At 35.7% G+C, this 26,369-nt stretch overlaps 1 protein-coding gene across 11 annotated transcripts in view; it reads left to right on the top strand.

The window, feature by feature from the left end:
* Nucleotides 1–26,369, top strand: part of RAPGEF2 (Rap guanine nucleotide exchange factor 2) — a 247,027-nt gene that overhangs the window by 208,107 nt on the left and 12,551 nt on the right. For 10 of the 11 annotated variants that reach the window (XM_030312818.1, XM_030312814.1, XM_030312817.1 and 7 more), the window contains 15 exons: nt 3,353–3,489; nt 4,115–4,273; nt 10,464–10,616; nt 10,897–11,061; nt 13,871–13,978; nt 14,067–14,270; nt 14,367–14,475; nt 14,946–15,192; nt 19,478–19,635; nt 20,253–20,493; nt 22,644–23,027; nt 23,909–24,120; nt 24,213–24,336; nt 24,952–24,975; nt 25,967–26,190. In XM_030312818.1, the coding sequence (XP_030168678.1) occupies nt 3,353–3,489; nt 4,115–4,273; nt 10,464–10,616; nt 10,897–11,061; nt 13,871–13,978; nt 14,067–14,270; nt 14,367–14,475; nt 14,946–15,192; nt 19,478–19,635; nt 20,253–20,493; nt 22,644–23,027; nt 23,909–24,120; nt 24,213–24,336; nt 24,952–24,975; nt 25,967–26,190 (2,649 nt within the window). The remainder of the gene's footprint in view (nt 1–3,352; nt 3,490–4,114; nt 4,274–10,463; nt 10,617–10,896; nt 11,062–13,870; nt 13,979–14,066; nt 14,271–14,366; nt 14,476–14,945; nt 15,193–19,477; nt 19,636–20,252; nt 20,494–22,643; nt 23,028–23,908; nt 24,121–24,212; nt 24,337–24,951; nt 24,976–25,966; nt 26,191–26,369) is intronic. The other variant, XM_030312815.1, reaches the window with a different exon arrangement.

Genomic DNA, 26,369 nt, shown 5'->3' with positions numbered 1-26,369 from the left:
AACAAAATAAAATATTATTAATTAATGTATTATTCTAATAGATTCTTCCAAGCAACATAGAAGAAAGTAGTCCTGCTTCTTCAGTCCATGGCTTCTTCTTGCCATGTTCTAGGAACTGTCTTTTACTCATTCCAGCCCCTGAACTCTTGACTAACCCTAATTGCTTGAACTCTGTAAGATCCCTCTGGCATTACCAGAGTTTATGTTGAGCCCCTATAGCCAAATGCTCCTGTTTTATATTTATTTTGTGAAGATTAGTGATAGAAATTCTTTATTGTTTTAATTGCACTAATTATCCAGTGTAATAAATACAGGTTACTACAAAACCAGCAACACTATTGTTGAATCTTTGGGAGACTTAACTCTTAGATACCATCTGGTTAAGCATTTATTTATTTTTAGTTTTTCAGCTGAGCCTAGACATTATGTACATTACTATCATCAGATCTTTTCTGTCTTCTTTATTATTTATCCATATTATATGTGATACACAAATATTTTCTATCCTGTCATATTTTTTTAAATCTTAGTCATTACTCCTGTATCACAACTTGATTTCATAACCCATTAATGGAGCAGGAATCTTCCAAAAAGCAAGAACAATGTCTATGCAAGGCACTTCAAATCATTATAGCAAGTATTAGTAAATATATTTTATACTTCATATACTCATATTCTTCAATCATATATGTGGTCGTAATTTGACTTATTGTCTATTATGTCATATTATGTTGAATTTAAAACATTTCTGACTTCTGGTCTCATATTCTTCTTAAGACCATGAATCTTCACTTGTCCAAGGAAATTTAGTATTATTGGGGAAGGAGGGGGAAGAAAGCAAAATGTGTGTTCTATAGGTAATATTTTATTACCTTATGGTGAGGGGTAGGGCAGTAATAGCTGAAGAAAAGAGAGGCTTATAACTGCAGAACTAACAGTGATATACTAGCTTTTTCATTTGTGTTTTTGCTTCAGATCAAAAGGTCAGTGTGTTTGTAACACAATGATTGTTACCTCCCATATATAATAGATAATTGCAGTGGTATTAAAAATTGGTTTATTGCTGTCCCAAGGAATAAATATATTTTATTTATATGACCCAAACACACCCACTCCTTCCAGAAATAAAAGTTTCACTAAACAGAACTTATTCTATAAGTTATGTGCTTTGATTCTCTTGTTTTTAAAATGCTGGTTGTAAAAAAAAAAAAAATGCTGGTTGCAACAGTATATTGATTTCCTGGCACATCAGTCTGGGTCAGGTTGAAGAACACTGTCTTCTTGGACAGAGTCCCTGGGTACCACCTATCAGTGTTATTCTCCTGATTCCGAAGCCACTCTGTTATGAAAGTCTTTTACAGGGCGATGACGTAGGGTCTAATCAGAAGAGACATTACCCATCTGGACCCGAGAAAAACACTTCATCTGACCTTCTATAAATGTAATGTTTTCACAGAATAGATCATTCTATTCTGTGTTGTTTTTGCAGTGAACAAACTACTGTATCTCCAATAACATAAATGTGTCACTAAATCCTAACAGATAGATGGAATGTACACAGGGACAGTTTCATTACGTGAGGACAAGAAAAATATAGCAGAATTTTTACTTAGAAATTTGAATGATATGAGTATGATAACAATGACAATAATAGCTGTTCTTATTTATTGAATATTTACTCTCTAAGGACTTTATTATCTCTATTGTATTTGTCACAGCTGTCCAACAAAGGGTAGGTATTATATTGTTCTTTCATAAATGAGGGAAACATGCCTTAAGTAAATTAATCAGCTTTCCCAAAGCAATATAACTAATAAGTATTCAAGTGATGTCTGACATATACCTTGTGCTCTTTTATCATTACCTATAATGTCCAGCAGGAGGTTTGGAGGCAGACGGTCCTGAATCATCACTGTCACTTCCTAATTATATGACTTTGAGCCTGTTTTCTCCCTGTGAAATGAGAAAGAAAACATGCACCTCATAGAGCCATAGTGAGGAGTAAGGAAAGAACTTAGTAATTAGTAAAGCTACCTAATAATAGAAAAAATTAAAAATAGAGACCACAGGACTAGAAAAGACTGTGAAGTCATCCATCTTGTCAACAGCTACAACTGTATCAAAGTTTAAGCTGTTTCTCCACAGCATTGCCAACAGGAAGACTGAAACTTTTCTCTGTTTTGGCCAGTCTGTGGGATAAAAAAAATAACATATCAATTTTCATTTGTATTTGTGATATAACATTTTAAATTTTATTTATTTAAATTCAAGTTAGTTAACATACTGTGTGGTGTTGGATTCAGTAGAACCCAGTGATTTCATTACTTACATATAACACCCAGTGCTCATCCCAACGAGTGCCCTCCTTAATGCCCGTTACCCATTTAACCCCAAACCCCCCCCAGCCCCCCAGCAACCCTCAGTTTGTTCTCTATATTTAAGAGTCTCTTATGGTTTACATCTCTCTCCATTTTTATCTTTATTTTTCTTTCCCTTCCCCTGTGTTCATATGTTTTGTTTCTTAAATTCCACATATTTAATGAAATCATATATTTGTCTTTCTCTGACTCATTTCACTTGGCATAATACAGTTTTTAATTGATTAATTTTTATAAATTTGTCTTAATCCATAGAAAATATCCCTTGGTTTCTAAATCATGGGCTATCTTTACATTGAAAGTGGTTATTTCTGCTGTTTGGGGTGTCTACCTGCCCAGAAGGCACTAGAATAGACCTATTGATTTTTTTTTGGAGAATTCTCAGACCTCTATTTCATTTCAGCTTATCATTTCACCCTTTAATTAGCCTTAATAAGATCACAGCTGATTTTCAATAGAAATTTTCCATTTGAAGTTTATTAATTTCTTCATTCCCATTAGAATTTGAATCACAATGTATACCAGCATTCCTAAATCAATAAGTAAATGTCACCACTTCCATAGTGACAGTTCTTCGTTTACCTGCAAGAAGTTCAGCTTTTGTACTAACAATATTTGAAGTAATTATATTTTCCAGTGGGCAGTTTTGTAGGACATTTAAAAAGAAAGAACCCTAGAACATTATTTTTGAATGCTTGGTTTAAAAAAAAAAAAGTTGTAGTGGGGAACCTGGGTGGCTCAGTTGGGTGAGCATCCGACTCTTGGTTTCGACTCAGGTCATGATCTCATGGTTCGTGAGTTTGAGCCCCACATCAGGCTCTGTGCTGACAGTGTGGAGTCTGCTTGGGAATCTCTGTCTCCCTCTCTCTCTCTCATTGCCCCTCCCTTGCTCTCTCTCACTCTGTCTCTCAAATAAATAAACTAAATAGATAAATAATTGCTGATTAATGTTTACAATATCTTTTGCCTTTTAGAACAACTCTTAGAATTTATGCACCAATTGCCTGCTTTTGCCAATATGACTATGTCAGTGAGACGAGAACTTTGTGCTGTTATGGTGTTTGCAGTCGTGGAAAGAGCTGGGACCATAGTGCTAAATGATGGTGAAGAGGTTAGTGAACATTTCTGTCATGAAATTTCTGTTTGAGGGTCTCTTAGTACAGCAAGTGAACAAAAAACCAATTCTTATTTTTTCCTCTTAAAAAACAATGAGCAACAATTAGTTTGAATAATTTAAGAATTATGATACACTGATTGTTATGTCAAAATATTTCAAATCTAATATTTTTATTTTTTATAATATTTCATATGCTACTGATAGAAATACTTTGATATATTAACTTCTCAGATTTTTATAACTTTAAATGTTCATTGTATGCCTTTTGTCAGAACACAATGATATTCTTATTGAGGCAGTGGTGATCATTTTATATTGCTTACATATGTTTGGGGGAACAGAAGAATTCTTTTTCCTTGTGTCATTTTAGAGAAGAATGCCCAAAGTCAAATTAAAAGAGTGGAATGACATGTACCCCTAGCTGGGCATGAGGAAATACATAGATCCATGGCTGTGCTTTGCTTTATTCCTTGTTCTTTCGATTTAGTAAACAGTTAACTTCACTTGAGTTATTCCATCTTCAAAATGAAAAATCTGCTAAATCATTTGTAGAGACCATTCTAGCATTTACAGCTGCATGACCATAATTTTCTGCTTTGTCTTCATTTTTTTGAATTAGCTGGATTCCTGGTCAGTGATTCTGAATGGTTCTGTGGAAGTAACTTATCCAGATGGAAAAGCAGAAATATTATGTATGGGAAATAGTTTTGGTGTCTCTCCTACCATGGACAAAGAATACATGAAAGGAGTAATGAGAACAAAGGTGGATGACTGCCAGGTATAAAATATCATTAAAAATGTATATGTATATTTTATGCTTAACACGTCTATACAGTTGGGGTAAGATTTTTCTGCCTACATAAATAGGTCATCTTTTAGAATTTTAAATATGATTTTAAAGTAGAATGTTATCACACCCTAGGAAATTAAAAATAAATCTTTCTTAAAGTTGTTTGGACTTGGGGTGCCTGGCTGGCTTGGTCAGTAGAGAATACAACTCTTGATCTCAGGGTCATGAGTTCAGGCCCCACATTTGGTATAAAGCATACTTAAAAAAAAAATAATAAAGTTGTTTGGACTCCACATAACTAGGTGTTCTGTAAATATGTTTTATTTAAAAAAAGTGTTCTGTAAATATGGTATTTTAAAATTTCCATTAATAATAGTTTGATAATCTGTTCATCAAAAAATATAGAAGTAAAACACCCATTATGAAAAGAAATAGATTAATAAAGATGATGTGATATAGTTATACAGTGTTTTTATTTAAATACATGCAAGATAAGGAATTGATTTAAAAGTCATGAAAATCAGGAACGGCTGGGTGGCTCAGTTGGTTAAGCATCCAACTTCAGCTCAAGTCATGATCTTGTGGCTCCTGAGTTCGTGCCCCGCATTGGGCCCTGAGCTGACAGCTCAGAACCTGAAGACTGCTTTGGATTCTGTGTCTCCCTCTCTCTCTGCCACTCCCTCGCTCACACCCTCTCTCACTCTCTCTCAAAAATAAATAAACATTAAAAAAATTAAAAACAATAAAAGTCCTGAAAATCATAGTATGAATCAGTAGAAGGACTTCTTGGTAAAAAAGTAATTACTGATTAAAAGAAAATACATGATAGCAAAAGAAAAATGTTAGTGTTGATATTGTGTTAATAATCATTATTTAAAAGCATTTATGTGCGCCTGGGTGGCTCATTTGGTTGGGCGTCCAACTTTGGCTCAGGTCAAGATCTTGCGGTTTGTGGGTTCGAGCCCCGCATTGGGCTCTGTGCTGATAGCTCAGAGCCTGGAGCCTGCTTTGGATTCTGTGCCTCCCTCTCTCTCTGCCCCTCTTCTGCTCACACTGTATCTCTTTCTCTCTCAAAAATAAACAAACACTAAACAATAAATAAATAAAAGCATTTAATAAAAGACTAGAGAAAATGTGGAGACCAAATGTGAAATTTAGTTAGATTGATTATAGCTGATAACCTCTGTATTATTGAGAAATAAATTTAAGATACTTGTGTTATCAAGTGTATAAAATTTATGTCTTCTCTTCTGAAAAAAAGTCTTTGAAAGATAAAATGTTTTAATGTAAATAAACCAAAAGATTTGACTTAGACCAATTAATGGTAAGTGCCCACTGTATTTAATGGTCTGTAGTCTGAAATACATCTGAATATACTTTGTTCTAAAAGAACATCATTGAATTTTTATAGTGTCTGATAAATGTAAAATAATACTCTTTTAAATTTTCATTTTAAGCACTTTACTTACTAAAAGAGAAAATGACCATGGCTATAAATAAATTTTTTTTTAACATTTATTTATTTTTGAGAGAGAGAGAGACAGAGCACAAGTGGGGGAAGGGACAGAGAGGGAGGGAGACACAGAATCTGAAGCAGGCTCCAGGCTCTGAGCTGTCAGCACAGAGCCCAACACAGCGCTTGACCTCATGAGCCGGGAGATCATAACCTGAGCCAAAGTCAGACGCTTAACCGACTAAGCCACCCAGGCGCCCCTACAAATACAATTATCTTACCTAGAGAATAATGTTGCCGAAAGTAATGTTGCCAAATAATTCCTTCAGTAAGCACTGTAGAGAAAAAATAAATGGTTGTGAATTCATTGTTTTGAATAGTAATGCCAGAAGAACATTCTAAATATAGTCAAGTCTCAATTATTTGGCATAATAGAAGAAAACAAAATGGTAGGTAAATCTTGGAGTCTTTATTTGACCTAGAAATGTGTTTGTAAAAGAGATTATAGATGATGTTTCAGCTTTGGAACTGTACTCCAACAAAATATAATAAAGCCATACTTGGTCCAAAACAAACTAGGAATTTGTTAAAGGTTTCCCTATCCTATTATCTGTTATCAGTTCCTCCCTGGTACATAGTCAGAGTCTGTACCCTTAAAGGGCAAGTTAAAAAGTTATTTTATTTCTGAGAATTCATCGATTACATTAATACCTCTTAATTGACCAGCCCCTTTTGTTAGAAATTTGTAATCATGGAACTAAAATGATATTAGAGGCATAGACATATTTCAGAATAATTGCTAAAAATGCTATATGACTGAATATTACAGAGTACTTAAGTAATATCAGATGTACCAGGTAACGTTAAATATTTATTTTGGAATTCTGGGAAAAGAAGAGAAAGAAGATGTCAGGGAAGAGAGTCTATTCTATTTACTAGATGAGAAATTGGTGAGAAACCCGAGAAAAGTCTCTTCTCTCCACTCCAGTCTAAGCCACTGTAAAAGGAAGATCTTAAATAAGGGGCTTCAAGAATCACTCTTGTACCTGCACTGACTCATCTGCTCAGGCCTGACATTCGTTCCCTCAGTAGGAGAACAAGGCTGGAGAATGAAGTTAGACTTAATGTAACGCTTGTGTTGGTGTAGTATTTTAGTGTATTTCTGTTAAAATGTCATATCTGTCAGTAAGTTATCTACAAATGTTAGATCATCCTCTTGTTAGGGGAAGTAAAGGAAACAATGAGAATCATATTTTCATTCATCCATAAGATGGCCTCCATAAGTTTATATCATTCTACTGAGCACCTTGTAGGCATTTAACAGTTATTAAATGAGATGAACAAAAATGCTGTTCTCCTTACCAAGAAGAGGCAACTTCGCCTAGGACTGGCCTTAATTTTCTTATAGTCCAGTGGGTTCCAAAAGTAAATATTGAATAATGTGATATTTAGTTGAGCTCATAGTAAACCTGATCCACAATGAGTGGATTATATTTAACATTTATTTCTGTTTGTTTGGATCCCATGATATGCTCAAAGTTCTATTTTGCTTTGGATCCCTACTTTGTGTGTTCCTCTTTCAGTTCTCTCCTTTCATTGTTTGTGCTTGTTCCTCTGTTCGCTTTGAAAGACAAAGGCAGGGCTAGATATAGACACCCTATGGTACCAGGCAATTGGTAATGGTTTTCCGTTTCCCCATATGTGCCTCCTTCTTTTCTCCTTCCCACTTCTATCCCTCTTTTCCATTCCTGCTCTTCTCTCCCACTCTTCTTTTCCTTCTCCCCTTTTTCTTCACTACCGCCTGTGTCTTAGGCCTGCCAGTAACACATCAGGCATTGCTTAGCCTTACCCTACACCCTCAATGGGGAACTAACCCTGGGATCCCTGTGTGAACAATTAGGCATGAATTTCCCTTACAGACCACAAAATGCCAGTTTAAATAGCTCTAACTTCTTAAGGTAAACCTGTTAGACTCCCTTTTTCCAGAGACCATGGGAGCTAATGACACTGAATTTAAGTAGTTTTGGAGAAAGCAGTTACATGGGAAAGTTGACAATACTGTATTATGGTTGACATTTAATTTTACTTCATCCTTTTATCGTCTATTATAATTTTTCTACTAAATATCAGTTGTGATATCATGTGCCCAAAAAACAATCCTGCAATGTAAGCTGCCTTTGGCCTTTTGTAAGCCAAATCTTGTTTGCATTTTTATTTTATATCAGAATGCCAAGGTTTACATTACTTTCATATGCTTACAGCTATTTAAAAGTATAAAACCTCATCAAAATAATTATGTACATAGTTCACAATTTTTCAGCTGGCTTCATCATACCAATTAAAATTATGTCTTGCGTATGAATTTCTTATTATATCTTCAGACTTCTTAAAGCAAAAATAAATCTGCTAATAAAAATACAGATAAATGTTTTTACCTATTATTTATTTCTTTTTAGATATGTATGTCCATATTAGAAATTCAGTTGGGTTTTATTTTCTTTTTGGATGGTACTTCAGTTTGGTACAGAAGTGACAAAAATATCTCTCAAGGGTGTGCCTAGATGGCTCAGGGGGTTAAGCATTGGTTGGACTTTGACTCAGGTCATGTTATCATGGCTCATGGGTTCAAGCCCCCCCGTTGGGCTCTGTGCTGACATATCAAAGCCTGGAGCCTGCTTCAGATTCTGTGTCTCCCTCTCTTGCTGCCCTTCTCCTGCTCACTACTCTCTCTCTCTCTCTCTCTCTCTCTCACACACACACACACAAAAACAGACAAACAAACAAAAAAAAAACATTAAAAAAAAGTTTAGGCTTTAAGAATTCCAAATCAAACTTATTCTAATTTCCTTAAACCTTCAGTCAATATTAGTTTTAGTACATTTCTCTTCTAAAATCATTTTCTTTCTTTTTTAATGTTTATTATTTATTTTTGAGAGAGAGAGCACAAGTCGGGGAGGGGCAGAGTGAGAGGGAGACACAGAATCTGAAGCAGGCTCCAGGCTCCAAGCTGTCAGCACACAGCCTGGCTTCGGGCTTGAACCAATGAACCGTGTGACCATGACCTGAGCCCAAGTTGGACACTTAACTGACTGAGCCACCCAGGTGCCCCTAAGAGCATTTTCTTTTCTCTATCTACTTACTCCTTTTAACTTATGGAATGTATTTCTTTTTTAGGAGATAAATGAGAAAATGATATAATTGTGTTCTCTAAATAAGTGTAAGAAAGATCACCTAAAATTATTTGGAGACAGAGCAATTTTGGTGCCCTGTAAAAAGAAAAAAAATAAACTATTTTTGAGACAAGGAACTAAGGACCACAGATTTCAAAACGTGTATACACCTGTGGTCAGTGTTATAGAAATGGATTGTGTTTTTAAATTAAAAAAAATTTTTTTAACTATATGTAATTATAAGAAAAGCCTATGCCTTTTGAATTTTAACTTTATGATTCCAATAGAAAAATTAATGAGATTTTATCAACCAGCTCTGGAAGAAACAATATTGTAACCTATTGCTCAGGTATGAAGCACTGCTATTCTTTTAAAAAACTTTACTGATTGTATGGAAAGTATGGAAAATATAGAAAATTTATTAAATAAAATGAGTCACTTGTAATTTGCATTATTCAGAAATAATAATTATTAACATACTGCTCTATTTTATTCCCAGATTTTGATGTGCATGAAAAAAATTTTTTTTAATTAGCAAGCATGTAATTATGAAACATTGGGCAAATCAGCATGCTGTTGGTACAGCTCTTTCTTTGTTTGTACAATGGGGACAATAGTAGGACCTTCTTTATGGGATGACCAGGAAGGTGAATGGAGAGTTCCTATAAGGCCACCACAAAATGATGATGATGGTGTCATATTCATGATAATTATTATTACATTTGGTTTTCCATCTTTTAAAAAAATAAATATACTATCATGAACATTAAGTCAAAACTGTAAATACTCTAACTCGTGTCTCCTCCTCACTGACTTCTGGTTAATTTGTGTAATAAGTGCTTTAATTCATTTTTCACTTTCTTTTTAAATTACTAAGAAATGTAATTTAGTGGTTTGCCCTAAGCCCTAATATTTTTTATATTTGGGGTCACAGAGGAGTAATGGCTTGCCATGCATATTATTTTTAACTTTTTGTTTAAGAGCAAGGATTGCCCTTAATACTAGTTACAAGGAATATGACTTGAGTTTAACAAGTAGGTGGCTTGTTTTGTGGACCTTTTTTGAACGAACTTTCTAAACTGATTTCTTATCAATATAATTAGCAAATGTATAATATCTATTCCATGGGTATCTTTGAATTTTGATCTTTTTTTTTCATTTTTATTTTAAAATTGTTGCTTTTAAAATCTTTTCTAACTTGTAAAGCCTACTAAGTGGTAATTATGTTTTTATATTTATCCTCCTAAGATCCCACCTTCAAAGAAGAGGCATGAAAAAGGACTCTTTTAATTTTATCTTCTGATTTTTAAAATGGTTAGGATTTTTAATATAAACTACATATAAATATGATAAAAATGAAACTTGATTTGACCAAAGAAGAAATACATTAAAAAGTAGAGAAGTCAGATTAAGGTTCATTACTGCATTCATTTAGAGAGTATGGGAAAGACATGGAAAAATGTCAGTGTTAAATAATTAAAACACTGAATTATTAGTACTGCTAGATCTCTTGCAAGCACTTTATCATTAACATGTGACTTACATTTTGTTCCAGTTTGTCTGCATAGCCCAGCAAGATTATTGCCGTATTCTCAACCAAGTAGAAAAGAACATGCAAAAAGTTGAGGAGGAAGGGGAAATTGTTATGGTAAAAGAACACCGAGAACTTGATAGGACCGGAACAAGAAAGGGACACATCGTCATTAAGGTAAGATAAACTTGCCTCCATCTTGTGGGAAGGATTTTTTTTTTTTTTTTTTTGTATTATCCATTAGTTATGAGAACTTAAGATCCCTCCCCCCATTTTTACGTATGATTTCTCTTAAAAGTTACCAGCTGTTAAAAAGATCTTTATACTTCCTGATGAACAGCAGTTTGATAAATTATTATATATATTACTACCCAGTTCATCTTATGTTGAAAACGTGGAATTATGGTACCATATAGATATTATTTGTACGAGATAGTGATTAAACCTTTTGTTACAGGGCACCTCAGAAAGATTAACGATGCATTTGGTGGAAGAGCATTCAGTGGTGGATCCAACATTCATAGAAGACTTCCTTTTGACCTACAGGACTTTTCTTTCTAGCCCAATGGAAGTGGGCAAAAAGTTATTGGAGTGGTTTAATGACCCGAGCCTCAGGGATAAGGTTGGAAAATATATCGTAGTTTGGCTTCTAAATGTGAAATGTTCAGATATAACCTTAAAGATAGTTTAATATATATATTTGTCACACCAGTTATGTTCAAATTAGTTTTTAATGTTTATTTTGAGAGAGAGAGATTGAGAGAGTATGCGTGAGGGAGGGGGGCAGGGAGAGAGAGAGACAGAGACAGAGAGACAGACCCAACCAGGCTCCATGCTCAGCGCAGAGCCCGACCTGGGGCTTCATCTCACGACTGTGAGATCATAACCTGAGCCAATATCAAAAGTCAGACACTTAACTGACGGAGCCACCCAGGCACTCCTCAAGTTATTCTTTTTTTTTTTTTTTTTAAATTTTTTTTTCAATGTTTATTTATTCTTGGGACAGAGAGAGACAGAGCATGAACGGGGGAGGGGCAGAGAGAGAGGGAGACACAGAATCGGAAACAGGCTCCAGGCTCTGAGCCATCAGCCCAGAGCCCGACGCGGGGCTCGAACTCACAGACCGCGAGATCGTGACCTGGCTGAAGTCGGACGCTTAACTGACTGCGCCACCCAGGCGCCCCTCCTCAAGTTATTCTTAATGGAAAAAGAGAATGCTCTTTTTAAGCAAAAAAAAAAAAAAAAAAAAAAAAGTGAGACACCTGAGTTCCATTGGAATCCGCATCCTCTGTTGGGCAAATGGTCAGTGTATTCCAGATGAAAGTTACAATTTTTAAATTGGCACCAGAGCAGCATTTTATTGTACGTGTTTCTGGTCTGTAGGCCCCAGTAATATAATTCTAAACAGACTTCTTTAGCGGCTCTTGAGAGCTCTTTCAAGGCCAGATTGGATGATAAACTACATACCCTTTTGAGGTGTAAGAGTTAATCATAGCCTATACTCATTTCTCCTTTCCCCATGTGACAGTCTGATTTACATAAGGCAGACATGGGAAGGCAGGTAGGAAAATCCAGAACAGTAGACCAACAGTGAAAAGCCCCCAAGCTCTACTGCTGGTCCTGCCCCTAGCTAGCTCTGTGGTCTTAGAGAAATCATTTGGACAGCAATGCTTTTCATTTCATGTTCTGAGAGTCACAAGCCTAGGCTTGTTCAGCCAGGCTCTCCAGCCATCAAAACTTGGTTTGAGTATTGCCTTTGCCATGTACCTTAGGTGTCATCTGACCCTCCTGCCAGTCTTTTATTGACTTGTAAAATGAATAATCGACATCTTTTAGGGGTTATTGTGAACATGAATAATAGAAGTGAAGTTCTTTATGTAGTACCTGGCTCAGTACACTTAATAAGTATTAAAATACATCATACGTTTTAAAAATTGTTTGTTGGTGGTGGAAGTTGGTAATATTCAATTTATGATTTATGAATCTGTTTTCTTTTCTTTTCTTTTAATATTTATTTTTGAGAGCAAGTGAGCAAGCAGGGGAGGGGCAAAGAGAGGGAGACAGGATTTGAAGTGGGCTTTGCACTGACAGCAGAGAGCCCAACGTAGGGCTCAAACTCACGAACTGTGAGATCATGACCTGAGCCGAAGTCGGATCCTTAACCAACTGAGCCACCCAGATGCCCCTGAATCTTAGTTTTCTAACCTGTAATAGGCTACTAAGACTTTTAACTTGGCTTCTCAGCTGCAGAATTTTAATTTTATTAAAAGCTTGGTGTTAGATATGGTTTCAAGGGAGATGTGATCAGGGTTTCCAAAATTTGAAAAATGGACAATAGTGATCGTAAATGACCAAAAATTAATATAAATATCAAGGCTTGACTCCTGAGTGTATACTAACTATAAACAGTATTTAACTGTAGTTAAAAATTAACTATATACCATCACCTTTGTTTCTCTACTGCTAGAATAATGTGCTTAATTTTCTCACTTTGATTAAAAGGGGAGATGGTTTGATTAGAGGTTAAGATGTTCGAGAAAAAAATCTGTGGAAAATGTATGTTATTTAAAATTTAGAATAAAACTCATAAATAAAACAAGTACTTTTATAAAGTTTCAGTTATACTCCATTTAGTAAGATTTTGTTGAGAATTCACTTTATGCTAAGACTTGTAATAAGTCTTAAGGATGTCCTGAGAACATAACAGATAAAGTTGTGCATATGGAACTTATAGTCTAATGAATGTCACAATCCTCTTGCTGGGTACATCACAAATAGTTTGTAACTGTGTGTGCATGCGTGTGTGTGTGTGTGTCTGTGTGTGTGTGTGTTGGTCTGTATAAAGGAGGTGTAGGGCTCTGTGAAAACACATGTGCAGTTTAAGAAAAGTCTACTCATTTTTCCTGAAGAATTGGCAGTGTTAAAAGCCTCCTGAATCTTAATGTTAGCAAGTAAGATGTAATTCCCAATAACTTCCAGCTAGCTCCTTCCTTTTTATAACTTTTTCCCTTATAGATCTTTCTAGGCTTAATATTATTCATTCCTTTTGTCTCTTCTGCCCTCTACTGTTATTTTTTAGTTTCTGTCTTCTTTTGTCTTATATTAATTTATTTTGGTTTTATTATAGCTTTGTTTTTATTATGACCTGTTTCAAATATATTTTGAGAGTAAACAAGATAGAAGAAGTTAATTACTATCTTTCACAGATTCAAAATCCTTCTTAGTAAAACAACAAAAAGTCTATACTCATAAATATACATAATTTCAGAAGGTCATTTTCTTATGAATAAAATCCTTGCTGTGAGGGTTTTTGTTATTTATTTTGTCCATTGTTATTAAGTAAATTGTTCAGCATCTTTTTTGAAATGACTTTAATTGCAGATTTTTAGCACTAAAAAGAAGAAAACCTGCTAAAACCATTGATTTTTCAGGTTACACGGGTAGTATTATTGTGGGTGAATAATCACTTCAATGACTTTGAAGGAGATCCTGCGATGACTCGATTTCTAGAAGAATTTGAAAATAACCTGGAAAGAGAGGTAATATTTTTGATGAAAAAAAAGTCATCAATTTTAAGTTCATTTAACTCAGCCTATTTTTGAAACCACTCTTTCTGAACTTTTATAGAAAATGGGCGGACATCTAAGGCTGTTAAATATTGCATGTGCGGCTAAAGCAAAAAGAAGATTGATGACATTAACAAAACCATCCCGAGAAGCTCCTTTGCCTTTTATCTTACTTGGTGGCTCAGAGAAGGGATTTGGAATCTTTGTTGACAGTGTAGATTCAGGTAGCAAAGCAACCGAAGCAGGCTTGAAACGAGGGGATCAGGTATATTTCTAAATCCAAACTGAAGAGTGATTATTGGTGCTTTTTTTCTTCAATCAGTTGGGATACTGAAATGAATTTCATAATTTTATTTTTTAGATATTAGAAGTAAATGGGCAAAACTTTGAAAATATTCAGCTGTCAAAAGCCATGGAAATTCTCAGAAATAACACACATTTATCAATCACTGTGAAAACCAATTTATTTGGTAAGTATTTTTGCATACTTTAATCTGTCTACTTTTGGTCTTTTTTCCCCCCCCACATTTATGTCTTAATCATGAAAAAAGTCATTTTTATAAGTAATATTTCAAATATAAGAATCAAAATATTTACAGTAAAATGCATAGATACAGATAATTATGTAAGCATGTATGTAGATCTAAAAATCTAACTTGAGGACCATAAAGATTATTTTTATTGATAAATGTTTAAATACCTATTATTTTTAAATACCTAAAGCTTTAAAGAGTGTATTTAACTTAGTGTGAATGGAAGTGACAGAGCAACACAACAAAGAAGATTCTTGTGGTCATTCATTGGAGTAGTATTTTTCCATGGGATTACAGTTTTGATAGTTGAAGTATACACTTGTCACCTGTTCCTGAGTCCTACAATTTCCTTTGAATTGTTTGGATTTATTATAATGGGTGTTTTATGGTGTTTATTTCCATTTTAGTATTCAAAGAACTGCTAACAAGATTGTCAGAAGAGAAAAGAAATGGTGCCCCTCACCTTCCTAAAATTGGAGACATCAAAAAGGCCAGTCGCTACTCCATTCCAGATCTCGCTGTAGATGTAGAACAGGTGATAGGACTTGAAAAAGTAAATAAAAAAAGTAAAGCTAACACTGTTGGAGGAAGAAACAAGCTAAAAAAGATACTTGACAAGACTCGGATCAGTATCTTGCCACAGAAACCATATAAGTAAGTGTATGAATTTTCTGTGTGTTATTTTATTGTGTTAAAATGATATGCAAAGGTAGTGATATAATTGATGTTTACGCATGTTCTCAGGTTTTATGGCTGACCTGTCTTAGAAGCAATATTAGTAATGATTTTAATCTCATATGTTTGCCACTTACTTGCCCAACCCAAGCTTTATTAGAGATAGTTTAGCATCTCCTCATTTTTTTTTTTTAATCATTTGTACTTAAAAAAAAAAATAAGCATGTGTGTTTGCTCATGTTTCACCCATGGTTTGGAGTTGTTTTTGCTACATTTCTTTGTTTCTGGATATCTTGTCTACCATCACTGTCTGCCCTTTGTCAACCAAATCATTGCTTCTTTTGGTTGCTACTATTCACCCTTGCCATTTTCTTTTTTCCTCTCTGTTTTCATTTATTTAACTGTTTCCAAGATATCACGAACCAAGCACAGAACTCCTTTCCTTCCTTCCAGTTGCCTGGACAGTCAGAATGTCAGGTATATTGTTGAATCTCTTCTTGGCTGCTTATTTATTCCAGGAGCTCAGACTAGACAAAGTTATAGGTGTCACACTTTTTTAGTCTTGTTTGCCTGTTTGCTTGGTTATTTCTTCATTTTAGCTCCTTCTTAGTCTAGAGATCTTTTATAAAATTCAATTACCATTAGCCAAAGTTTTTTTTTTTTAATGTTAAATAACATTGATGTACCAAATGCATTTATTACATATTCCTCAAGCTACAATGATAGATAAGTTGCAAAACATGTAGGTATTTTCTTTCTTTGATAATTGAATGGCTCTTCTAGAGGAACAGTAGATATTCAGAACTACATCAAACATTTCTTAAATTCCATTTCAGATAAAAATTTTTATCTACAGATTGGAGAGATATGGTCCAAATATAGTATTGATGGGAGAGTCAAACTTGTGTTGTCCCCACTGAATATAATAACTAGTGGTTTTGTATCAGTTTAAAAAGACTTCTACAATAGAGTCCTAAGGATAAGCAATGAGTATGATGATTTATTTATAGACTTGAGAGCATGTTTATATTGAGTAATTTTTAAATAAATGATGGATTAGGCCTGTTAGCATTACAGAAAATAGAAATTGAATTTTAAAATGACCATTCTTGATAAAAATTTTAATATAAAATGGGCAAAAAGAATTACTTAAATGTAGAATTATTAGCAGCACAATAACAACAACAACAACACAATCTGACAGTCATATTGGACCATGAACCTTAAAAAAAAGTCAAAAGTCAGCATGACCCTGGCAAGTATTAATAGAAATGTGACATGGAAGAACTGGGATATAAGCCATCCACACTACAAGACATTGGCAAGGAACACAGTATGAGAATATTATGTATAATTTTGTTGTATATGTATTTAAAAAGATATTCAAAAGCTAGAGAAGGGAAAAGAAGATAATAAGATATGTTGATTTTTAAACACTGAGGAAACATCTTAATTTGTATTTAAGAAAATGTAAGCTGGTGTCTGACTCTTGGTTTTGGCTCAGGTCATGAGCTCACAGTTTTGTGAATTCAAGCCCCAAGTCGAGCTAGAGTGAAGCCTGCTTGGGATTCTCTCTCTCTCCCTCTGTCTCTGCCCCTCTCCCACTTGCACTGTCTCTGTCTCTCTTGAAATAAGTAAACCTAAAAGGAAATGTATGTCTCATTTTAAGTATTTTATTGTAAAAATTATTTGAAATAATTCATGTATATAATGCAACTGAAATGAAAAAAATATATTTAAAAGCAGGCTTGCGGGCGCCTGGGTGGCGCAGTCGGTTAAGCGTCCGACTTCAGCCAGGTCACGATCTCGCGGTCCGTGAGTTCGAGCCCCGCGTCGGGCTCTGGGCTGATGGCTCAGAGCCTGGAGCCTGTTTCCGATTCTGTGTCTCCCTCTCTCTCTGCCCCTCCCCTGTTCATGCTCTGTCTCTCTCTGTCCCAAAAATAAATAAATGTTGAAAAAAAAAAAAAAATTTAAAAAAAAAAAAAAAAAAAAAAAGCAGGCTTGGGGCACCTGGGTGGCTCAGTTGGTTAAGTGTCTGACTTCGGCTCAGGTCATGATCTCGTGGTTCACAAGTTCAAGCCCTGCGTCAGGCTCTGGGCTGACAGCTCCGAGCCTGGAGCCTGCTTCAGATTCTGCATCTCCCTCTCTCTCTGCCCCTCCCCCACTTGTGCTGTGTCTCTTTCTCCCTCTTTCTCAAAAATAAACATTAAAAAAAATTGTTTTTTTTAAAGTAGGCTCAGTAAACTGTAGGATCTATTATATGGTATGATAGACTTAATACTAGTTACTACTTAAATTTTGCTCTCCTAGAAATCAAAGATTTTTACAAAGATTTTTTTTTTTTTTTTAACAAGGCCATTAAACTAGCCAATCAGGCAGATTTTCTAGATATGCCGTGTCCCTCCCTCCCCACCCCTAACACTGTCAGTATTACAGAAGTTATGATGCTGGATGGTGGCAAACTGGCAAGGATAGGTATGGGAGAGGGATGTGAATAGGGTGAGAAGAAAAGGGTGAGGCAAGAGGATTATAGGAGTCAGATCTGGTTGTCAGGTAAGTAGAGAAAGAGTGATGAATACTGAGAAAAGAGAGAATAAGTCAATAGACTATAAAATCAACAAAGGCTAAAAAACAGTTTCAGTAACCATGAGAAGAGTTGGAGAGGTCGAACAATAGATATGCTCAGAGAGGGACTTTTCTGAATTAAGTCTTAACTATAAAGTAGTTCCAATCCAAGAGAGTATCCTCATGTCTGTGGATAACAGATATATAGGCAAGAGTTATTAGATCTTCATTTTAGGTGTTAAAATGTTGCTGAGAAACATTTCTTAAGAAGGCAGCTCTAGTGTTTTTAGCCATTTGTGGCCACCGTGACCCAGTTGGCTCTGTATCTTTGGCCCGAGCCCATAATAGTTGTCTTATGTCATGGATTATAATCTGATACTTTTGGCAGTAAAGATGGTTTTATGTGGTTGAGAAATGAAATTCTACTAATGTGAAAGTTTTAATGTTTCACAGAACATTAATATTTCTCATCTTTATGTGCATGCCTATATGTGTTTAAATGGAAATTGGATTTTGTCACGGACTTACCTATGAATTTGGAAGAATTTACACTAAAATCGTCTTTAGTTTTTGGCGACTTTAAAAGAAATATCTTATCCTTGTTTCTTTAACTTTATAATTTCCATCCCCCCCACAAAATAAAGAATGCTATTATATATTTTTTTTTAATTATCATAGCCATTAAAGATAGTAGGTATTATGATCAGGCTCTAATGTCTGAGAACCTAACTGATGCTAAATGTCTTAATTTTATTTATGTCACCTTGGACACCCAACCAAAGAGTTTTCTTTCTCTTCATTTCTAATTTCTAGAAATTAGAACTATAACCATTTGCTGATGATCTAGTTGTTTTGTATGTGTCCATGTTTATTATTTTAATTTTAAAGTCTTTTTTGGAAATAGTGTGCCCTTCAAGTCTAGAAATTTTTAAATGTTATTAAATCATGTTTTTAAGAATTGTCCACAGTAACACGTTTTATAAAGGTAAATGAGTTTGTAGCTATCAGTAATAAGGAGTATTTCTCTGGGAATTTAAATGTCTAACTAGAAATTTTGAGTAGAGAACTAAAAATAAAAAATGAGTCATTAATTTCCTTTGCCTCTTCTTTGATGCTAAGAAATATTACCATGGACCCCTGCTTTTTTATGCTTTGTATAATTAAGCAACAATCCCGGTGTCAGGGTTTCTTTACATTTGACTACATAGTGATCTCATTTATTTCTCTGAAACACCGGAGAATGAAATTAGGACAGTTTGGATTTTTCTCCTCCGGTTTACTCCGTTTCTTCAGTTCTTAAAGATCAGATTATAAAATAATTTATCATTCTGATACATAAATCACCAGTCGAGTGAGACTAAATACACTCTTTTTAATGTGCTTATTCTTAAATCTATTTCCAGGAGTAACTAGAGCTTATCTTTTCTTGAAAATACTGAGAGAGTACTATTATTCTTTGTCTACTGAAAGAGGCATAGGTTTTAGAGGGACATATGCTTAAGAAACAGCAAAATAAGTTGAGTTAGATACACTTAAGCAGTAGTTGCTACTGAATTTTCAACCAAATTTATTAATGGTACCTTTAAATGAGCTGTCTTATACAAATATGTTTTATTTATGGTCTGTGTCTATTATATATTGATGAGTTATAACTTTTTACTTGTGGATCATTTATTCTCTAATTTTTCTCTTTGTTCAGTGATATTGGGATTGGTCAGTCTCAGGATGACAGCATAGTAGGATTAAGGCAGACCAAGCACATCCCAACGGCATTGCCCGTCAGTGGAACCTTGTCCTCCAGTAATCCCGATTTATTGCAGTCACATCATCGCATTTTAGACTTCAGTACTACTCCTGGTGAGCATTGCCTGTGCTGCTTTTGTTTTCTTGTAGTAATCTGTTTTCTTCTAACATATAGTAATGCTGTATGTTCTTGGTTTGGCGTGGATTGTGTCAAATGCTCCAAGTCAGAATGAGCCTTAAATTTCAAACCACTGGAATCAGTTTTTTCTTATTCTTCAGACTAATTTGATAGGATCCTGGGCAAATTAATCTCTGAACGTGTTTTCTCTTTCATAATAATGACACATACCATGCCGGTTATTACTAGGTCATGTTAAATAAATAGAGTAAGAGGAATATATTAGATTAGCTTAATGGGATTTTCAATATAATAAAGATGAACTTTAGATTTAAATTTTTCCCTTTTTTGCTACCAACCTGAGAATTTTATGTGCTGCTGCTGTGTACTGATGTTTGTATTTGTGGATCATTCAGGTGTCTGTGGGGAAAAATATGTTCATGCAGCAGATCAGTATGTTGACTTCTAGAATCTTTGAAGAAGGATTGTAACGAGGGAGAGATGCAAGTTTAGCATTTATCTTTTCTAGGGAGGTTTTCCTGATTACTTCACTTAATTGTATTACCATATGCTAAAATCCTTTCCACTTACATATGGCTTTTCTTTCCCCCAGACTTGCCAGATCAAGTGTTAAGGGTTTTTAAAGCTGATCAGCAAAGCCGATACATCATGATCAGTAAGGACACCACAGCGAAGGAAGTAGTCATTCAGGCCATCAGGGAGTTTGCTGTGACTGCCACCCCGGATCAGTATTCGCTGTGTGAGGTCTCTGTCACACCTGAGGGTGTAATCAAACAAAGAAGACTCCCAGATCAGCTTTCCAAACTTGCTGATAGAATTCAGCTGAGTGGAAGGTATACAATATATCTGTCCTATTGGATTTCTTTAACCCCTCTTCAAACCCACACCAAAGTCTAAGAGATGAACACTTTCAAAGGGTTTTTAAAATGAGTAAGTACCCCTGCAAACGAGAGAGACTTACCCCGTTCTCCAAGAATTGGTGAATCAAAGGAAATGTACCCAGTAGACTGCTGACCCTCACAAGGATCTCTTAAGACCCTTTTGAAAAGGAGGGCACTGTGACCTGAATATTGTATTGGCTGTCAGGGCACAAGCAGTCACTTCTTACACTGGCTGTAGGACACCAGGCTGGTGAAGTCACAGAGCTAACACTGATTCTCTTTCCTGGATGTGTACATTCACAAACATGTTTTTAAATCATATTCTGTTGTCAATTGCTCCTGCCTACTCAACTTTTCTAGGAGCTGCAATTGTTTAGATGGAGATATCAATGACCATGTGGCTGGCTAATGCTGCCTTTTATTGTGTGCTACACTGTGAAAAATACCTCGCTCTAGAACAAACTTTTGGTTGCTTCAGAGCTTGGTCTCCTGCTGCATAAGTGCTTCTATCACAGGGTAACATTGTACCTGATTTTGTCAGTCTCCTGAATTTCCCTTGATAATATGTAATGTGTGTCCTCAAACCACAAATTGGTGAAAGTTGAAAAAGCAGTTACCTTTTGGCTCTAATTTAAAGACTAGATTCTGCACTCACTGAATATTAAGGAGTTTCATAAATCACATTTTTTCTTTTTTTCTTGCTGGATGGAGTGTTCTTTTTGTACTTGAATTTTCCATAGTATAAATCTGATTTAATTCATTCAAAACTTCCTTTTTCTTGCTATCAACTACAACTTTATTACTCTTCTTCACTTTTACTTTATTTCCAACCCTGACACCAGCAGTTAGTGTTGTTTTAGGAGATCAGTTTTTCTCATTATCATTTGAAGGCACATTGCTATATCTGTAACCATGATGGAGTTCTACAAATCTCCATTGAGGTGCAGATTCATGGCTCACAGTCAAGAAAATTATATATGAATACATGTCATGGGCTTCATGAGTAATCAAAACTGGGAATGTTCAATCTGTGGATGTGAAGGCCTCAAGGTATGTGTTTTCCGTCATGGTCGCTTTGGTGAAAGATGCAAAAGGCCAGTTTGGCAAGACTCCCACTGGGCTCATTCTGCTTCTGTCTTTATGGAATTTGGCTTAGGAAAACATCTGTCTACTAAACCAAAAAAACAACCCCACAGGGCAAACATCTGGATTCAATTTTCAACAAGTTGTTTACAAAGAGAAAGGAGTAATAATGAGTTCTCGTCTCTGTCACTGATAGTAACTACTCATTAATATTTGGGAGCCTCTGTTTCCTCATCCGACAAGAATAATACCTGCCCCACTTACTTGTAGGGTTTTTGTGAAAACCAGATATTTAAAAGTTAAAGATCAGGGCGCCTGGGTGGCTCAGTAGGTTAAGCGTCCGACTTCAGCTCAGGTCATGATCTCGTGTTCATTAGTTCGAGCCCTGCATTAGACTCTTTGCTGACAGCTCAGAGCCTGGAGCCTGCTTCAGGTTCTGTGTCTCCCTCTCTCTCTCTGCCCCTTGCTCCCCCCCCCAAATAAATAAACATAAAAAAAATCTATTTTGGCATTATTGTACTCATAGTATCAGATAGAAGGGAATATCTTATAGGTTTCTTTGGTATTTGAATAAGTTGGTTCAAATTGGATCACGTTTACCTATTAATAGTTACAGACTCTCTCTAGGAAAACAGGGTGATGACCTGTGTCTGATCTCTTCTGCCTTCCTTAGAGCCTGTTTTCTTATTTAAACTGAAATTTTAAATTGAGCTATTTTCTGTCACTTTTAGCAAAAATACATAAAATGATCTGGAAATCAGGGAAGGGCAGGAGAAAAATACATGACAACTGGTACAAATGAAATGACATGTGATTTATTAGCTCCCATCAGTGACTTCCTGATAGGTGATTCTATGAGCTGGTGACTGGGGCAGCAGCTGAATTCTCTGTCCTTGTACAAGAGAATTCTTCCATCACTCACAGTCTGTTCTTGCAAATGTTGTCTACAAAGTAGCATCATTCTTTCAAGTAATGTCATGAGACTGCTGCTTAGGCTTAGAATTGTGTGTTTTTCACAGGTATTACTTGAAAAACAACATGGAGACAGAAACTCTTTGTTCAGATGAAGATGCTCAGGAGCTGTTGAGGGAGAGTCAAATTTCCCTCCTGCAGCTCAGTACTGTTGAAGTGGCCACACAGCTCTCTATGCGGAATTTTGAACTTTTCCGTAACATTGAACCTACTGAATACATAGATGATTTATTTAAACTCAAATCAAAAACCAGCTGTGCCAACCTGAAGAAATTTGAAGAAGTAATTAACCAAGAAACATTTTGGGTAGCATCTGAAATTCTGAGAGAGACAAACCAGCTGAAGAGGATGAAGATCATTAAGCATTTCATCAAGATAGCACTACACTGCAGGGAATGCAAGAATTTTAACTCAATGTTTGCAATCATCAGGTAAGCGAGCATACAGGTCCTAAGATTCAATTCAGTTTGCAGATCAAAAATACACATCAGTCCAGGAACACCGTATAATTTCTATAAGTGTAGTAGCTTTTGATTGAATCATATTGAACAAGTCCTTTTCTCGGAATCCAAAGATTCTTAATTTAAAGTCTCTGGTGAGCTACATGTAGAGCCCAGAAAAGCTATATTCACTACTTTTTTTAGTTCTGCGACTTAGGGCAAATTATTTTCATTTCTCTAGACATCAGTTTATTTCTCGTAAAGGAACAGTGCCCCAAAGAAGGATCAAGTAGATTCAATGATATTATGTATGTGGACTTCTATCAGCCGGCACAAGGCAGATGCCCACTAAATGTTCATTTTCATTTTCTTCCTGTGTAAGTGCTTATACTGAGGCCGGAAGACACTACAAACTGAAACAATTAGCAATATTGCTATTCACGGTGATTATGAATCATTGTCTCTCACTAGGAGTTTGATCATATTGTCATTACTGTTAGGACTTTTATTTTATTCCTGTAGGATACTTGGCCAGTCTGTTTTATCACCAGCCTCCTATGTGCCAAGCGCTTCTCTGTGCATGGAAACAGAGCTGCAAAACAGATGCTACCCTCATGATACTTCACATGCCAGTTGTTTGTCCATAATAAACAGACTAGAAGGGTCTGAAGGGTAATAACCCTTGGCCCTGACCCTGCTTCTGTCTTCAATTCTCATTATCCAGAATTATTAGTAGTTTCTTATGAATCCCATAAATTGCTATGTATATACAGCATAAACACAGAGGTATTATACGTTTATAAACAATATGCTATTTTTACTTTCTTTGTTTCGTAAGAATGAGTCATTTAATTTCCTTTTTTTCCTTTCAGTGGCCTAAATTTGGCACCAGTGGCAAGACTACGAACCACCTGGGAAAAACTTCCCAATAAATACGAAAAGCTGTTTCAAGATCTCCAGGACTTGTTTGATCCCTCCAGAAACATGGCAAAATATCGCAATGTCCTCAACAGTCAAAACCTGCAGCCTCCCATAATCCCTCTATTCCCAGTTATCAAGAAGGATCTCACATTCCTTCATGAAGGTAAGTATAAAGTAGATTTTCTGTCTTCACTTGTGGAAGCACACGATAAATGAATGTGATAGGATTCCCTTTTTCTTCTTTGCCAATTATAGGAAATGACTCAAAAGTTGATGGGCTAGTCAATTTTGAGAAGCTAAGGATGATTGCAAAAGAAATTCGTCATGTTGGCCGAATGGCTTCAGTTAACATGGACCCTGCCCTCATGTTCAGGACTCGGTGAGTGTGTCCTCTTCAGTAACACGTGTAGGCTTAGAGAAGTTTGGGTTTAGAGGTCTCCTAATAAATGAGAAATTTTTGAATATTTACATTTGTAGCTTGGCAGAAATTTTATTAGGTTGTGGCGAGAATCCCCTGAGCTCTAATTTGAAATAAATGTCTTATTCGGCCTCAGGTGCACTTTTCACTGTCCGTAAAAAACAGTTTGTCCTGCAGAAATTTTTCATTTGATACGAGGCACAACTATTCCTTACTTGTCAGAACACTGGTTTGTAGAGCTTAAAACTCATAACTGATAGTATGAACTAAAATATGTAAAGAACCCAAACAATATGGGCTCAGTATCCATGCAATGGATTTAGTTGGCAGTGTAGTCAAAAATGATTAATCCAGTGAAGGAGAGGAGTTCTTAGAACAAAAAAATTAACCGTATCTGTCTCTTGAGCCAGAAAAGTATTGTGGGTAAAGTTGTGTGTGTGAGGTGATTATGCAGTTTAATGTTTGTGAGCTTCTAGTACTGCTTATCCAAAAGTCTAGTCCTTTCTTTCTGAGCTTGTGATCTTTCTGTCTCTCTTTCTACACCCATGCTTCAATCTCCATGGCTCTCACTTACAGGAAGAAGAAATGGAGGAGTTTGGGGTAAGTGGTGGAGACCTTGCAAACCCACACACAATTCTTATTCTGCTCATTGCATTGTTTTCTTACCTGCTGTATTTTCTGATGCTTTGCATTTTCTCTTAACCCTCTTGCTGACTTCACGTTTAATCTGTTGGGGCTTTTGTTTTTGAGGTCATGATCCATGAGAGCTGTGAAGTGGTTGATGATTGTTCTGGGGAACTGTAGGCCAGGCATACTTCTCAGTCTTCAAAAAGATTTTATTTTAATATGATTTGTGTACTTGGAAATGGAGAAAGCCTAATGCGGGGTTACGGGAGGAAGAACATTAAAAGGAAAAACTGTGCAATTTAAATACTATTGCACAGATATTTAAGTAAATATATATAATGTAAAAAGTGCCCCAAGGTGTTAAAACTACAGTTTTTACAGCTCAACTAACTACTGTTTTCATTCTATAAACCGATACTTTTTAAACATAATTCTTAACAATTCATGTGCTAGTTTCTATATATATATATATGTTTACATTTGCATGATCATTTTATTAACAGATTGACCCATATTACTTCAAAAACTCTTTCACTCAAGGAATAAGAAAACGATTGTGAACAGTGTAGCTAATTTTATTGAAATTTATGTAAAATATCCTCTTTAGGAGAAGTAAATTTCATGGAAATCTCCATGATTTTTAACTGTGTATTGCATGAGCTCCTATATATAATCAGTATTTGCTGGCTTCTATGAAAGAACTGCCTTGAATGCTCTATAGATGAGAAAAGCAGAATTTCCGAGTTGGACTAGAAACATATATATATGTATGTACGTATGATTCTTTTTTAACTTAAGAAAATTTAATCTATATTAGTCTATATTTCCTTGTAACAGTTTACTTACCAGAATGAGGCATGTGATCTTTTGAACGCAGAATACTTGTGTAAGTCTTGGCATGTTTCAAATAGATAAAGGAACCCCATGGTAGAGTGAGCTGCATATCTGCCTTTTCATCTTCCAGGTCTCTCAGCCAGGGTAGTACAAATGCAACAGTGCTAGACGTTGCTCAGACAGGTGGTCATAAAAAGCGGGTACGTCGTAGTTCCTTTCTCAATGCCAAAAAGCTTTACGAAGATGCCCAAATGGCTCGAAAAGTCAAGCAGTACCTGTCCAATTTGGAGCTAGAAATGGATGAGGAGAGTCTGCAGACCTTATCACTGCAGTGTGAGCCAGCAACCAACACATGTGAGTTTTTCCTTAAAGCGGCTGCAGAATCTGAAATGCAGATTTGTTTCCTGAGCAGTGGTATGGGCGGCGACAAGTGGGGCTTAGCACCGAGGGGGCAGTAGCATCCTGGCAACATACTAGCCCCTCCCTTAAATGCTGCCGTTGATCCCATGCGGTACTGGCCTAGGCCAGGCCTC

Source organism: Lynx canadensis, chromosome B1, assembly GCF_007474595.2.
Source record: "Lynx canadensis isolate LIC74 chromosome B1, mLynCan4.pri.v2, whole genome shotgun sequence".
Classification (NCBI taxonomy): Eukaryota; Metazoa; Chordata; class Mammalia; order Carnivora; family Felidae; genus Lynx; species Lynx canadensis.
The sequence above is the reverse complement of the archived record's forward strand: the minus strand, read 5'-3'. Positions and strand labels throughout refer to the sequence as shown.